The sequence below is a fragment of the Bubalus bubalis genome, chromosome 5, assembly GCF_019923935.1.
Source record: "Bubalus bubalis isolate 160015118507 breed Murrah chromosome 5, NDDB_SH_1, whole genome shotgun sequence".
NCBI classification, from domain to species: domain Eukaryota; kingdom Metazoa; phylum Chordata; class Mammalia; order Artiodactyla; family Bovidae; genus Bubalus; species Bubalus bubalis.
The window spans coordinates 46074786-46092497 of NC_059161.1; the positions used below are offsets into that span (position 1 = coordinate 46074786).

The window sequence follows — 17712 nt, forward strand, 5'->3', positions numbered from 1 at the left end:
ACAGTGAAGAGAGAGGATAGGGTTCTGAATGACAGAGCCACCCCAGCACTGATGCTCACAGATTGTTTTCTCCTTTTCCTGCTGCCCCTGATAAACATGCTTACTCAAGAAACAAAAGACCCTGTTAGGCATTTGGGTTGAACATTGCTTACATGCATATCCTCAGAAGAAGCTTTAGAAGACATGAATAGTATTAACAATAGTTCCTCCTTCTGTAACACCAACCCAGAATGCATTTCCTATTGACCACCTTATCTGAGTTCCTGTGGGATTAATAGGGCAGAGAAATGATTGATGCTACCTCTCCTGGTGGAGAATATGAATTATTTTTAACTTTTAGGTGTTTTCTGGATTAGAAGTGAACTAGAACTTCATGTTTGATGGATAATCTTCTACCTTCTAAAACAGAAATTAATTCTCGTTGTAAGCACCCCTCCTCTATACTATGTCCTCTAAGAATAACATAAAAATGGCTACAAACAAGTTTTCTCTTAGTGCCCCAACTTGCATGTTTGATTTACTAAGCTCAGCATTTCCATCCCATTTATCATCAGAGTAACTAAAGCTTCAAATATCAAGGCAAAAGCAAAAACACAAAAGAGAACCCTAAGATCAAAATTTCTTTCTGCTGCTGCTGCTGCTAAGTCGCTTCAGTTGTGTCCGACTCTGTGCGACCCGAGACGGCAGCCACCAGGCTCCCCCGTCCCTGGGATTCTCCAGGCAAGAACACTGGAGTGGGTTGCCATTGCCTTCTCCAATGCATGAAAGTGAAAAGTGAAAGTGAAGTCACTCAGTCGTGTCCGACTCGAGCAACCCCATGGACTGCAGCCCACCAGGCTCCTCCGTCCACAGGATTTTCCAGGCAAAATTTCTTCCTAAGTTTATGTAATTCGGATAATACTCTACTTACAACAATATAGAGCTCTGTGTATTGCTTAATCACTAAAATCACATACATTGACTGCAACCATCAACGTGACACCAGAATTGCATGAAGCTTGGCTCTCAGATTTTAATTTGTGCTTTTGTTCAAATGAAGCAGCCATAGTAATCTTATACACCCCAGGGCCAGCAGCACCACATTATAAAATATGCTGTTGTTACTGTCGCCGTTGTTGTGTTTGTTACTCTAATAAGACAACTACCATTTGGTTAGTTCTTTCACAAAGTGCTTTCATGGACTTTATTTCATTTGCACAACCACCACTGAAGTAGGAATTATTATTCATCTTATTTTGTAAATGATAAGACTAAATATTAACTATTTCAGCTGACTAGTATAAGGGCATTAGTTGAGATACACAGGTGGGATTCAGTCCCAAAGTTTCTGACTCCTGGATCTACTTTCTTTCTCTGTATTGCTTTGTTTCTATACTGCTAAATGGTATACCTAGCCAAACATGGAGCGGATTGCCACTTGTTCATAAGTGTATCTAGCTTTGTTGTCAGTTCAGATAAAATCCATTACTGTCAGTAGAATATGAAGGTGCTCCGTGTGTTGTTTGATTATCTGGTTACCACCTCCCTCTCAGATTTCCACCCGGTTGTATTTGAATTGAGAAATACTACCAGAGGAGCCACCTCCATTCTTTTTACACATGAGTAGACTTTATCTTAAAATTCAAACACTTTAGGAAAGTGTTCAGTAACTCTTGCTGAAAATTTTGCTGCAGTTGAGATTTCTATGGAGAGACTTGAGAAAAAGAAGGGCCAGCCTTTGGTAACTTAATCTCCACACCAATAAATTAGGAAGACGTTTCATTTCTATTTGAACTGTAGAATGCTTTGAGATCCTTATATTTCTAGACATTACACTAAAACAGAATACATAGTTGATTTTGAGAGTTAAATCATACTTGCAGTTTATAGGATTACTGTAAAAGCAAACCAAATGCCATGATGAATGGATAAGGAAGTTGTGGTACATGTATACAATGAAATATTACTTAGCTGTAAAAAGGAATGCACTTGAGTCAGCTCTAATGAGGTGGATGAACCTAGAGCCTATTACACAGAGTGAAGTAAGTCATAAAGAGAAAGACAAATACTGTATATGAATGCTTTTATATGGAATCTAGAAAGATGGTATTGATGATCCTACATACAGGGCAGCAAAGAAGAAACAGATGTAAAGAACAGACTTTTGAACTTGGTGGAAGGAGAGGGTGGGATGATTTGAGAGAATAGCATGGAAACATATACATTACCATATGTAAAATAAATAACCAGTGCGAGGTCAATGCATGAAGCAGGGCACTCAAAGCAGGTGCTCTGTGACAATCTAGACGGATAGGATGGGGAGGGAGGTGGAAGGGAGTGTTCAGGATGGGGGGGACACATGTGTATCTATGGCTGATTCATGTTGATGTATGGCAAAAACCATCACAATATTGTAATTGTCCCCCAATTAAAATAAACACATAAATTTTTAAAATGCAAGTAAGAAATACCTGCTCTCCATCTAATTCACTATGGTAATTTGGAAATTAATCTTACTTAATATTGTTGCAAGCACTGGCTTATTTTGTTGTTGCTGTTTAGTTGCTAGGTTGACTCTTTTGTGACCCCCCCCGGACTGTAGTTGGCCAGGCTTCTCTGTCTATAGGATTTCCCAGGCAAGAGTAACAAAGCGGGGTGCCTTTCCTTCTCCAGGGTATCTTACTGACACAGGAATCAAACCCTCATCTCCTTCATTGTGTAGGTAGATTTTTTTGACCACTGAGTCACCAGGGAAGCACGAGACCATGTTTACGGAGTGCTTTACTATTCGTTGGTTGAAACAGCTTTCTAACATATCCCAATCACTAAGTGGAAGTTTTCCATCAGCATAAAGGTGGCCACCATCTTTATTACTGTACACTAGATAATGTAGCAGGCACTCTGAAGAAGGAAAAAACTAGACTATAAAAAGTAGGAAAAAGTGGTCACTGAAAAGAAGATATCAAGGAAGTCCAAGTGCCCTACACTTGGAAATTAATGAAGCCCCAAATGAATGCTTTTCTCTGGCTAAATAATATTTGTTTTATTTGTCAAAGATGTTTTTAAATAAATGAATGTGTTTTTACCTCATTTGGTCTCCTAGGCATTAATAATCTCACTGACCAGCTAGTTCCAAACACAATTAGTTGAATAAAATCCTTTGTGGTTCAAATCTTCTAATATTTGTTATTTATGAGATTCTTATTTCTGTTCAAGGATCTAGTGTTATGGACATGTATCCTTTAACTAGGATGATACAAGATACAAAACAGGTCCCTCACACCCATGAACGAGAAATCAATGTCATGCTTTACAACAAATATTTTCACCAAGTACTTACCATCTGCTCTGAGTCCATAATTAAGGTGAGTACATATTGACTCTTCAGGAAGAAAAAAGCAAAGATAGAATTTTCTCTTCTTATAGATGAGTCTTTGAGTGATTAAATAAAGATAATGGCATATATGATGGAACCTTATGTTAGAGCTATTTTTAAGCTTTCATGAATACATGAAAAGTAAGCTTTTTAATGCAGCTCATATTGCTTGCTGTTAGGCTACAGGTTCAATTTAAAAAATGAAGCTAGTTTTTATGATTAAAACAGGAATTTTAAGGGAAATATGTCAAGGAAACAAGCCTAGAGTGTGTGTAAAAAATTTTTAAACTGAGCTATAGGAGACTGTTAAGAAGAAGGGAAAGAAATGTATAGATGTTTACTCTGACCCCTACAGGTGCAGGATATGTGCCAAGTGTCTTAAATCCACAATCTTGTTTAATCCTCACACTAGTTCTCTGTGTGAGGGTCCATTTAAAGATGTGGAAATTAGGATTCAAAGATCAAGCAACTTGCCTCAGTTCATATAACTAGTAAGCATCGTGGCTGGGATACGAACCCAGGATTTTCTGAGGTGTATACCAACGTCCTTCCCTCTGCAATCCTCAGGCCATGTCATTAATGTGTTCCCCAGAGGCCAGAGTTCTGGACCACCCTAACTGTGTTTGTATTTACAACCACTGACTTCATCTAGCAATGATGGCTGGGGGTGTTTGCCTGAAGTGTTTATCCTTTTATTTCATGCATGCTCTCCAAAAGGAGACATTGGGAGCAGGAGAAAGCATTTCTCAGAGACGCTTCAAATTCCCTCTCAACCTTTGACCTGTGCTCATCTGCTGGAGCTTTTCTCAGACCAAAATCTCCTAAGTTCATGTAATTATCAGTTATTTCTAATAATGCCTACAGAATAAGTAGAGGGAAACTAAAACCTGGCTGTCTTCATGAAATACTGACCTCTTAAAAGGAAAGTGTCTTCCTTGCAAGGTGGGGAGGGGAAAAGAAGACATCTAGGTGAATTTTCATACCTGACTGGTTGGAGACAGATCATACTTTAGGCCAGGAAATGGGTGGCCCCTGAGACCCCTTCCTGTAGTGGTCCTTATTCCTCATTCTCCCTTTAAGACCTCATCTACACCCAGGGGAGCACACAGGTTATGAGCATGGGCTTTAGGGCCAGCCTGACTTCATTCAGATCTTGGCTCTGCCACAGCTCAGTCAATGGCCCTGTTGTCTGGTCTCCAGACCAGTGATTACATCAGCTACATCTCCTCCCTCTCTCCTCCTTTCACTCTAACTGCGACAACTGACTTTCAGTCCCCTGGAGGAGCCGTGCCCCTTCCCAGCTCTGGCCCTTTGTTTATGCTTCCTGTTTCCAAATACCTCAAGTTCAAACTGTGTTGCCAGTTCAGTTTGTTTACTGGAAGTCTAATAGACACCTAAAGTTGGCAGATCCATGAAAAGCAAAAGATTCAGGCCGAGACTGCAGGTCTCACGCTTCTACTGCATTTCTAAAGAGATAGTGATGAGCTTTGACATGTTTCTAGGCTTTCTGATTACACCCAACCTTCTCTGAAATCTCAGCCTCCCCCGCCCTTCCTCCCCTGTTCTCTCTGTTAAGAACTGGGCCCAGGTCCCTAATCAGAACACTCCTTGGAAAGGTCAGTGAGCCCTTTCCTCGGGTTGTCTCAGATTTCACACTGTTAATTGTAGATTCTGTCCCATGATCTCTAGACAATTTGGATAAATGACAACAGAGAATACATTCAATTTTATTTCTTTGTCCACTGACCTCCTGTTACATTTCTAGCCTGCTGCTAAGCTTGCTTCATGCTGAGAGTAGCATCTGACTGCTTCCTAGATAGACAGGGGCTGCCTGGAACAGTTGTGGCTTGTCTCATCCCACCTATATATATATTACAGAAAGACTCTGGGGTAGCACAGTGACTATTAGACTACATCTTTTAGACCTTTCTTTGATTAAACCAACATTCATGGCAGAATGTTGGAAAAGGTGTTAGGTATGCCCTGTGCCAATTTTGAGGTTATTTTGAATATTGTAAAATTGATGAAAACTGAAGGTCTTATGAAATATTTTACTGTTCTTTCTTGTAGGTATGGGAACTCGAAACTGGCCTCCAAATATACCAGATTTTAGACCCTCATGGCTTCAATGTTGAACTGACTGCTGCAGCTATCGATGAAAGTGGATTTCTTTTTGCCACAGGAGCATATAATGGTCAGACTAATATCCAGAATATGGCCCCCCTGCTTTAGTGTCCCAAGAATTTGTTCTAGGATCTCGTCACAAGTTGTTTGGGTTAGAGGGGAAGTGTGAATCGAGCTGGAATATGTAAGCGTGCCAGTGAGACTGCTGTGCCTGACTGAACAGTGCTAGGCTCTTCTCTAATGGGCATTAATGTCCTGATATTGGTGTTAATCATAATAAATACCTTACTTATATAGATGCTTATCAGTTTGCAAAGTCTTTCATATATACCATCTCAGTCCATTTTGACTGAGATTTATCTGAGTTGCACTGACTCATTCTGTCCCTCTAATTTTGAGTACCATCAGCTAAGAGTTATTACTGGTGTTTAGTTGCTCAGTCATGTCCAACTCTTCTGTGATCCCAACCATGCACTATAGCCCTCCAGGCTCCTCTGTCCATGGTATTTCCCAGGCAAGAGAATACTGGAGTGGGTTGCCATGTCCTTCTTCAGTGGATCTTCCCTACCTAGTGATTGAATCTATGTCTCCCGCATTAACAAGAGGATTCTTTACCACTGAGCCACCAGGGAAGCCCCATCAGCTGACACAGACATTCTATTTAGTGCTTTTCATAATATTTTTACTGAAAATATGGGACCAGACAAATTATCCATCCAACTTTGCCATATCACATTTAGGATTCTATACTGGACTTGTTTATAAGTCTAAGATGCTTAAGGGCATGTGTCATGTCACCCCTGAGAGAATGTCATGCTCCAGTTGGGCTGTGTCATTTGCTGCTGTGGAGAGTTCATAGAACTTGTTGGAACCAGCCTTCTCTCCTTTCACCTTACCTTATTCTGAACTCCCATGAGAGAGACAACATGACCTAGACAATATGACCATCTGTATCACTATATAGTGATTCTCCTCTCCAGGGGATCTTCCCAACCCAGGGATCAAACCCAGCTCTCCCACATTGCAGGCGGATTCTTTACCAGCTGAGCCACCAGAGAAGCCCATATTTCTTTTAGGGATATGTTTACTAGATAAATTCTTGTTTGTAAGCCAGTTGATGGATTGAGTATCTTGAGTACAAGTCAGAGTTTTTAAAGTTTGAGCAGATAACAATATACATGAAATAAAATCCAGAATGCTGAGTTGATGGGGTATGAATAAATGCAACCTGAGGTCACTCTAAAAATCCATGTTAGAAGATAATTCTCTACACTGAGTAATGACCTAGAAACAGGCATTCAATAAGTATGCTATCATTTCACCTGGCCCTTTCATGAGGATCTCCTACATGAACAAAATTAATTAGAATGTATGATTCCAAATGTAAGAAGAAACTCGACACCCTTTTTGCATTTCCTTTTTATGTAACCAACAACTCCAAACATTTTGTTTTCTACCTGCTGGAATTATTTTAATCCTTTTAACACCCAGTAGGATCTAGTTCTAAAACATGTTAGCACCTTAGGAAATGACACTATTGGAGTAATCTTTTACTGTTAATAATCACTGTGGCATGATTTTAGATAGATAGATATTGGAGAGTATTTAGCAAACTGGAAAGCGTTGGGATAATAAAAGCAGAAAAGACCCAATGAAGACAGGAAACTCACACAGGAGAGTCTGGGAATTTCAAAGAATATGTTCACAAATTTCAAGACATTGCCTGGTCCTGTTCATTTTTTATCAGCCTGTGACAATGAAAGTATACAGAAATATACTTTGTACACAGCAATGCTAGGGAGACTCATGTGTCAGTCTCAATAGGGAATAAACTTAGGATAAACTGTTGCAGAAAGCTTTCAATTAGATTGATTTTCTCTGAGATAAAAGCCATTCCTCCTAGAAATGTTTTTTGCTTATAGAATCTTTTCTCTGTGTGTTCAGGAACAGTTAAAATCTGGGACTTTGGCAGTGGACAAGAGTTGAAGGTGTTACCAGAAGGGAAAGACTGGAAAGAGGAAGAGCATTGGCTGCACCGCCTGATTTTCCTGAAAGCTCAGGAGAAACACCAATACTTGCTCCTCTCTTTGGAGCACAACGGAAAGATCAAAATGATCCAGGTTTGCAATCCCATTTCCACATACTCTATGTGCTCTTCTGGGGAAAATCAACTGAACGTGGATAATCCCCATTTAACTCTTCTCTTGCCAGCCAGTGGAGGATAGTATTTCTCCACCAGCCTTCCTAGGATGTTCCTAATTAACCTTGTCCATGTCCAAGCAAAGAGCAAAAGAGAATAGCTAGTCGACACTGCCCATCCAATGTTTGCTGAAGGGATTAGCCAGGATCCTTCTGGAGTAGATATTAAGAAGATTAAATTTACAAATTTACATACAGCTACCACCTCTGACATGGTTTATATCCTCATTGGAGGAATCCCAGGGACGGGGGAGCCTGGAGGGCTGCCATCCATGGGGTCGCACAGCGTTGGACACGACTGAAGTGACTTAGCAGCAGTAGCAGCAGCACCGGCAGAGCTGATCCCCAGTAGGCTTTATGAAAGGGAGCAATGATTCCTCTCTGAACCATAGAACCCATAATGCCTTCAGGGATGTTCAAGTCACTCTTTCAGTTTGTCATCAAAACTGCTTTGTGTACTTAACATGGCAATCTGTTTAGGGATGTTTTGGAAGGATTGAGGTAGACTAAATTTGTTTTTCCTGTGTGTCTTTTACCACCTAAGTACACGAAAGCCTTCTTCATACTTAAAATGAAAACTAGATCATTTACTCTGGCTGTTGAGTGGATATTTCCCTGCCTACAACTCAAGGATTCTTTGCCCTTATTCTTCCCCTTTTGAAGATAGGAGTGAAAAACTTCCTTGACTCAACTAATCTTTCTTGGCTGTCTGAGCAATCCAAAAAGGCATTGTACTAAAAGGAAGTTCTTCAGTGGAAAGAAATAGTTGTAAATTTCTTTTAAAAGATTTTCTTTGTAATTCTGCCATGACGAGAATGTGGAATTCTTACTGAGGGACACAATTTCCTCAATATATAAAATGAAATACTGAGAAATGTGGTTAAAATTTTAATAACATAAAGACCAAAGGAAAAAGATTAATGTTCTTTTAGATAATTGAGACACAAACAGTCAAGGAATCAACACAATTCTATGTGTTTAATTATGTATTGAGTAATTTGTAGCAAAGTGAAAACAAGTTGATAGCCAAGTCAATACATGACTAAATGAACTTTTAGTTTGCTTTTGCTTTTTTTTTTTGCTGAATTGACAAAATAAAGCAATAATTTAAGTATCATCGAAACATAGCCACATTCCTTCAGAAAACAGAACCTGCAAGTAGCATTATCCTTGAAAACTGCGATAGACATTTGTGGGTTTTCAGCCTGTGAAGGAAGAACCTAAAAGATGACACAAAGCAAAGAGGTCATTAGGAAATTGTAACTTTGAGCCTAAAGTTTTGGCTAGAGATGGCACTAATCTTTCTTCAGATCAGATCAGTTGCTCAGTCGTGTCCGACTCTTTGCAACCCCATGAATCACAGCACGCCAGGCCTCCCTGTCCATCACCAGCTCCCGGAGTTCACTCAGACTCACGTCCATCGAGTCAGTGATACCATCCAGCCATCTCATCCTCTGTCGTCCCCTTCTCCTCTTGCCCCCAATCCCTCCCAGCATCAGAGTCTTTTCCAATGAGTCAACTCTTCACATGAGGTGGCCAAAGTACTGGAGTTTCAGCTTTAGCATCATTCCTTCCAAAGAACACCCAGGACTGATCTCCTTTAAAATGGACTGGTTGGATCTCCTTGCAGTCCAAGGGACTCTCAAGAGTCTTCTCCAACACCACAGTTCAAAAGCATCAATTCTTCAGTGCTCAGCCTTCTTCACAGTCCAACTCTCACATCCATACATGACCACAGGAAAAACCATAGCCTTGATTAGACGAACCTTTGTTGGCAAAGTAACGTCTCTGCTTTTGAATATGCTCTCTAGGTTGGTCATAACTTTCCTTCCAAGGAGTAAGCGTCTTTTAATTTCATGGCTGCAGTCACCATCTACAGTGATTTTGGAGCCCAGAAAAATAAAGTCTGACACTGTTTCCACTGTTTCCCCATCTATTTCCCATGAAGTGATGGGACTGGATGCCATGATCTTCGTTTTCTGAATGTTGATCTTTAAGCCAACTTTTTCACTCTCTTCTTTCACTTTCATCAAGAGGCTTTTTAGTTTCTCTTCACTTTCTGCCATAAGGGTGGTGTCATCTGCATATCTGAGGTTATTGATATTTCTCCCGGCAATCTTGATTCCAGCTTGTGTTTCTTCCAGTCCAGTGTTTCTCATGATGTACTCGGCATATAAGTTAAATAAACAGGGTGACAATATACAGCCTTGACGTACTCCTTTTCCTATTTGGAACCAGTCTGTTGTTCCATGTCCAGTTCTAACTGTTGCTTCCTGACCTGCACACAGATTTCTCAAGAGGCAGGTCAGGTGGTCTGGTATTCCCATCTCTTTCAGAATTTCCCACAGTTTATTGTGATCCACACAGTCAAAGGATGGCCTTAGTCTTATTCTTTATTTCCCATTTTTTTACCACCTGGTCCTGACACACACGTGCACACCCCTTGCCCCAGCTCACGCAGTCATTCATGTTGACAACTTTACTTTCATCAGAGCTTGGTCTACAAATCTACTCAATTTCTAGAGACATGAAATAAAACTAAACTCATGTCCACCCTCTTATCCCTTGGAATCTTTAATTGCTATAATGTTTAAAAAATAAAGAAGTAATAAATAAAACAAGCTCACTTACTCCCTAAAAAAGTGGCACTGTAGAAAGGAACTTATTAGTAATATACTCTCAAATGTGACAATGTATTAATTTCTCTGTTTTAAGTTAGTGCAATCCCAGCAGACAAAATCTGCTATTATAAACACTCCTTTTTAAAAACTGCAAAATGTAGCATCGTGCTGTTCCCACATCAAAATTGCTTTTAGATCTACTAGTAGTTTTTGCTTTATTTTGAGTTTTTATGTCTCCAGAACTCCATAGATTGAACTTGATGAGGACTGAAAACCTCTCTTATTCATATTTGTATTCTTGCTCTGCCCAGAGTAGGTGTTCACTAAGGATTGACAGAATGAAGAAATATAAGAAACCCCTTGTAAGGTATACAATAGTAAATCTATGGGGCATTTTACGGTATTTTATTAATGCTTGAGGGGGGAAATTTACAATAAGGATAATGTTGAAAACATTATTTTTATTATTATTGATATCTTATTATTTGCTTATCACTTATTATCTGCCTTCCCTGGTAGCTCAGACAGTAAAGCGTCTGCCTACAGTGCAGGAGACCTGGGTTCAATCCCTGGGTCAGGAAAATCCCCTGGAGAAGGAAATGACAACCCACTCCAGTATTCTTGCCTGGAAAATCCCATGGACTAAGGAGCCTGGTAGGCTACAGTTCACGGGTCGCAAAGAGTCAGACATGACTGAGCGACTTCACTTTCTTTCTTTCTTTCTTCACTTTATTATCTGCCTATTCAAAGTAAAATATGGTTTGATTTACATACTTAATTTTTGGAATACTTTCATTTATTCACTCATTTTTTTCAGTAACCATTTACCAAATGTTTACCATGAACCAGAAAGATATCTCCCATTTCACAATGGAACTTATAATTTAATAAGAAGGACTGATATTTATCCACCTGTTATATGTGTTATGAATGCTTACACAAAGTGCTATAGAAATTAATGATGGCAGGTGGTGCCTAGCCTAAGCTGGGAGTCAGGGAAGACTGCTTTCCTCTGATTTCCAACTAAACTCAACACAATTCAAGAAATATTTTGTGTGCTCCACATACGGTAGGTATTTTTCTAAATCCCAGGATTCTATGTTAGATAACTACTCAGGACAGTCACTGAAAGCCATGAAACACTGTGGATAAAATATTTTCTAAATCTCCCAGCTGGTACTAAAGAGATGACAATATAATAAGTAAATAGCAGACCAAAATTTTAGTGCCTGTGTGTGTGTGCTTAATCGCTCAGTAATGTCTGACTCTTTGCAGCCCTATGGACTGTAGCCTGCCAGGCTCCTCTGTCCATAGAATTTTCCAGGCAAGAATACTGGAGTGGGTTGCTGTTTCTTTCTCCATTCATGAGTTACAGGACCTTTTATTTGGTCTATATGTAACTTCATTGTCTTGAAGTGACAGTGCTGTCGATGAGCAATCCAAAACTGGTCCGAGTCTTCTTCCTTTGTAAGCAACTTATTCTTTCTGCAAATTTATAAGATGTTATCTTTGTCCTTGGAGTTTAAAGTCTATGCCTCTGTTTGTATCTTTTCTCATCAATTCCACAGGAAACTCAATCTGAAGTCCTAGGTATTTCTTCCCACTCAGGGGATTTTCGTTGTATTATTATTCATTTCTTAGATGTCTCTTTGGCATGTGTTTCTTTTTCTAATTCAGAAACTCATATTATTTGCATATTCAGTTCAGTTGCACAGTCGTGTCTGACTCATTAGGTCTTCTGAATCTGTCCTCCAGATTTCTTATATTTTTCCTCTGCTTTTGTTTTGTTTTAGCTTTGCTGCCTCTTGATATATTTCTCTACTGCTAGGCTATTAGTTCAAATCTCAGACAGGCACTGTCTCCTTTAACTCATCAACCAAATTCTTAAACTTGAAGATCATGTGTTGGTTTTTGTTTCTGTTTTGAACTCCCATGCTTTTGAACTGTGGTGTTGAAGAAGACCCTTGAGAGTCCCTTGGATTGTAAGGAGATCCAACCAGTCAATCCTAAAGGAAATCAGTCCTAAATATTCATTGGAAGGACTGATGCTGAAGCTGAAACTCCAATACTTTGGCCACCTGATGCAAAGAACCGACTCATTGGAAAAGACCCTGATGCTGGGAAAGATTGAAGGTGGGAGGAGAAGGGGACAACAGAGGATGAGATGGTTGGATGGCATCACCGACGTGATGGACATGAGTTTGAGTAGACTCCGGGAGTTGGTGATGGACAGGGAAGCCTGGCATGCTGCAGTCCATGGGGTCACAAAGAGTTGGACATGACTGAGCGACTGAACTGGAGTATTGTTCAGGTTTGCTCAAACAACAGACTGGTTCCAAATAGGAAAAGGAGTTCGTCAAGGCTGTATATTGTCACCCTGCTTATTTAACTTCTATGCAGAGTACATCATGAGAAACGCTGGGCTGGAAGAAGCACAAGCTGGAATCAAGACTGCCGGGAGAAATATCAATAATTTCACATATGCAGATGACACCACCCTTATGGCAGAAAGGGAAGAGGAACTAAAAAGCCTCTTGATGAAAGTGAAAGAGGAAAGTGAAAAAGTTGGGTTAAAGATCAATATTCAGAAAATGAAGAACATGGCATCTGGTCCCATCACTTCATGGGAAATAGTTGGGGAAACAGTGGAAACAGTGTCAGACTTTATTTTTCTGGGCTCCAAAATCACTGCAGATGGTGATTGCAGACATGAAATTAAAAGACACTTACTCTTTGGAAGGAAAGTTATGACCAACCTAGATAGCCTATTGAAAAGCAGAGACATTACTTTGCCAACAAAGGTCCATCTAGTCAAGGCTATGGTTTTTCCTGTGGTCATGTATGGATGTGAGAGTTTGACTGTGAAGAAAGCTGAGTGCTGAAGAATTGATGCTTTTGAACTGTAGTGTTGGAGAAGACTCTTGAGAGTCCCTTGGACTGCAAGGAGATCCAACCAGTCCATTTTAAAGGAGATCAGTCCTGGGTGTTCTTTGGAAGGAATGATGCTAAAGCTGAAACTCCAGTACTTTGGCCACCTCATGTGAAGAGTTGACTCATTGGAAAAGACTCTGATGCTGGGAGGGATTGGGGGCAAGAGGAGAAGGGGACGACAGAGGATGAGATGGCTGGATGGCATCACCAACTCGATGAATGTGAGTTTGAGTGAACTCCGGGAGCTGGTGACGGACTGGGGGGCCTGGTGTGTTGCAATTCTTGGGGTCGCAAAGAGTTGGACACGACTGAGCGACTGAACTGACTGAACTGCTCAAGTTATTGTACTTCCCAGAAGTTCTAGCTACTCTGGGATCTGTTCTGCATGTTTTGTCTATTCTTCTGTCTAGATTCTAGGCCCATTTAACTACAGTTTTTCTTCTCACTGGGCTTTGGCTACTAGAAAAATGCAAGAGGTGACAATCCCAAAGGGAGGATATATAGTCATTGGTGTTCTTGAGGGCTGGGGTTCAGCATTCCCCACAGCAGTCCTCTGTTGGGACACCATCAGTACGCCTTTCTGCTGCCCATTCTCTTCCCAGTTTCAAAAGTACGAAAGGCTGTTACACACATGTTCAGCTACTCCTCTACGTCCTTGGAAGCAAGGAAAACTATGCATAATCCATAGCACACATTGCCCCCTCCACACACACCTCTGGGGATTTAAGGATACTTGCAGATGAAACATCATGCTCAAATCTCATCCTAGGAGTGTCTCTGAATAAGGGTCCCCCCATGTCCTTTCTTGGTAAAATGAAATATTAGTAACTCTAAATAAATCTTTTAAAAGATTTTTTAAAATTTAGTGTTCTGTGAATTCAGAAAGTCTGAGAGCTACTATCTGAAATGGTTCAGCTAAAACCAGCTAAACTTATTAAAACCACGGTAGCCAATTTATCTCATCAAGGGAGCCCATGACCCTAAGCAAGCTATTTCTCAGTATATCAATATCTGATCACTATTTGAATATTGCTGAGATTCCTTCTAATCCCATGATGGTGCAAACACTAAAGAATCAACTAATGCATAGGAATACCATTGGCTCACACTTTTGAATTAACATACATATGAGATAACAGAGATGTTAGATCAACACCTAGAAACATAAAGTTTTTAAAAATAGGACTTTTATCTATGAACTAAGGAAAATAAGGCCCCATAAAGATATATACTTTGTCTAAGGTCTCACTAGAACTAAGACTAGAAACACATTGTCACCATGCCTAGAACCAATATTCTCTTCATTTTACCACAGCTGCCTTTCAACCTACAAAGATCCCTGCTCTGCCAACAAAATAACCTTTACAAAGTAGCCTTTATTTCCATATAAAAGTTGAAAATTCTAAAACTAAAAGCATCTCACCAACTAGAAAGCAGAAAGAATGAGGACAATAGCAAATAAAAATCAAAGGTACCTAAAACAAATCGAACAATAACATACAAGGCTCTTGTGGTGGGATCTTAAAGGACATAAAGACAATGTGAATAAATGGGGTATCACAAAGATATCTTAACTACAGTCAAATTAAAAATAAACACCTGTCTTAGAAAACAAAGTAGAGAAACAAGTCACAGACTGTGAAAAGACAAATGCACCCCAGGTAAATAAGATTAGGAACCAGACTATCAAAAGAAACGACACAAATCCAGAAGAAAAAGAAACAGCCCAACAGAAAATGGACAAAGAACAGATAAGAAAATCAGATGGTTCAAAAATACATGAAAAATATGTTCAACTTACAAAATTAGGAAAATGTAACTAATGTAATTAATAAATTAAAAAAATTTTAAATGTCCTATTTTAAAACTATCAGATAGCCAAAAATAACTTTTAAAAAATCAAATGAAATGAAGCTTTGACAAGAATGTAAAGAAAGAACTAGATGCATATATCTTACAATTTAATAATTCTACACCAGGCACATGTGCTAGAAAATATGCCATTTGTTCATAAAAACATGCAGTGAAAAATTCACAGCCTGAACACTCACCAGTATGAGAATGGATAAGTAAATAGTAGTATATTCAAACAATACTATAAAGCAGTTAAAAATAAATGAACTAGCTGCTGCTGCTGCTAAGTCGCTTCAGTCATGTCCGACTCTGTGCGACCCTACAGACGGCAGCCCACTAGGCTCCTCTGTCCCTGGGATTCTCCAGGCAAGAATACTGGAGTGGGTTGCCATTTCCTTCTCCAATGCATGAAAGTGAGAAGTGAAAGGGAAGTCGCTCAGTCGTGCCTGGCTCTTAGCAACCCCATGGACTGCAGCCTACCAGGCTCCTCCATCCATGGGATTTTCCAGGCAAGAGTACTGGAGTGGGGTGCCACTGCCTTCTCCAAAATGAACTAGAGTGCCACGTAATTACTTGTATAAATCTCAAAAATAAATTAAGTGAAACAAGCAAGGTGAGTAAGAATCCATAAAGTTTGATATCATTTTATAAAAAGGTTAGAAGCCTGAAAGCACTATCATATCATGTAACATACATATGAAAAGTGTTAGTCACTAGGTCATGTCTGACACTTTGTGACCCTGTGGGCTGTAACCTCCCAGGCTCCTCTGTCCATGGGATTCTCCATGTACTGGAATGGGTTGCCATTTTCTCCTCCAGGGGATATTCTTGACCCAGGGATCAAACATGGGTCTCTTGCATTGCAGGTGGATTCTTTACCATCTGAGTTGCCAGGGAAGCTATATATATGACTAATACCTGAATATGGCATGTGGGTATAAACTTTGATGACTAAAACCATATGCAGGTTACTAGTTACCTCTAGAAAGTAAAGAAAGAGGAATTATATTAGGGAGGGACAGGTAGAGCTTAATATCTGATAAAGCTGAGTGGTAAGTATATCACTGTATGTTCTATTTTTCTCTATGCCATTAAAACAGCTCAAAATAGTTAACTGAATTTTTCATGTACTCACTGGATTTCTATTAAAGGGTAAAGAAGATGATATTTACCTTGTGGTGATATGGGAGCTGCCTGATGTTGCGCCTCTCCTACAAAGTGGGAATCGTATTGTGCATCTAAGGGTGTCTACTAAAGAAAGGAGCATGGCTATTCCCTTTCCAGATGTAGAGCTGATAGTTGAGAAAAACTTTTCTCAGCGTGTTGGTGTAAGTTTCTTCTTGAATTTTTTCCATTATGAAAAATTACAAACATATACAAAAGTAGAGAAAATAATACAATGTATTTTCATGTACTGTTAGCCAGCTTCAAAAAGTATCTATTATGGCCAATTTTTTTCCTCATTATTTCTACCACTTCCCCATGACCACGGTCAATGGATGGATTATTTTGAAGCAAGTCCTCAACATTGTGTAACTTTATCCCTAAATATTTCAGTATGTATCTCTAAACAGTAATGACTCAAAAATAGAACAATGGTACCAGTATTTTCTCAAATATGTTCTAAGATAATTTATAAGACACCTTTAATATAATCACATCACAGTTTCCAGTTTTCCCAGATCTTCTCATACAATATATACTTCTTACAGTTTGTTTCAACCAGAATCCAATCAAGGCCCATTTGTTTCATTTGGTTGATGTCTCTTTAAAGCTGTAATTATCTTTCCCTATCTTTTTTCCCCTTGTAATTCATTTCTTAACAATACTAGACAATTGGTGCCTGGTTTCTCATTTTCCAGATTTTGCTGATTGCACCCTTGTGGGAAATTGAAGAGGTTCTTTTTTACTTCCTTTAATCTGGTAATTATATCTGGTGCATACAGCTTTGATTTAAAAAAAAAAAAAAGACTCTGTACTACATGGAGGTCACTATAGTACACGTGTCATTACCTCCATCAAAGTTCACATAATTTTTTTGGGGGGGTGGGGATGTCAGCAGCCATTAATGATCACTACCTAGGTTTATTATTTCATTCAGAGTTGCCATTTTACCTTACTCTGATTAATTTGTTAGCTGGAATGTGTCTCTAAGCAAAAACTATTATCAACTATTCAGTTACCCCGAGGTACAGTTCAGATAGGAAATCAAAGTAACTGACTGACTGTTTTCTTGCATTTATCAGTTTTCAAAGTAAGAAGTTGGTTTTCTAGCATCCTACAAAAGTGGTCAGTGCATTTTATTTGTTTAGTATCATTATCAGATCACAAATTTAAATATTCTTGATGTGTTTCAGTCTACTGCATTATTGATTAATTCTTAAATTGTCCCATCTCAAGCTAGTTGGACACTTCAGGTTTCTGAGTTCTTTTGATATGACCCTAGTGGTTCTGGATAAGTTTCAGGTATGACAAGTTTTCAGATTAAATATTTTTAAGTACATGCATCATTTGTCTATTCTTTGTTTATATTTCTATCTAGATTTTTCTTTTTTCTAATGTATTAAAAAGTTCTTTATATATTAGGAATATAAGAATATACACATATATGTAAAATAATTTGGAATA

The 17712-nt window shown here is 39.2% G+C and overlaps 1 protein-coding gene across 1 annotated transcript in view; it reads left to right on the top strand.

The window, feature by feature from the left end:
* WDR64 (WD repeat domain 64) overlaps positions 1-17712 on the top strand; it is a 120444-nt gene that overhangs the window by 58889 nt on the left and 43843 nt on the right. The window contains exons 12-15 of the mRNA XM_025286000.3: positions 3196-3344; positions 5426-5549; positions 7424-7599; positions 16236-16412. Of these exons, the coding sequence (XP_025141785.3) occupies positions 3196-3344; positions 5426-5549; positions 7424-7599; positions 16236-16412 (626 nt within the window). The remainder of the gene's footprint in view (positions 1-3195; positions 3345-5425; positions 5550-7423; positions 7600-16235; positions 16413-17712) is intronic.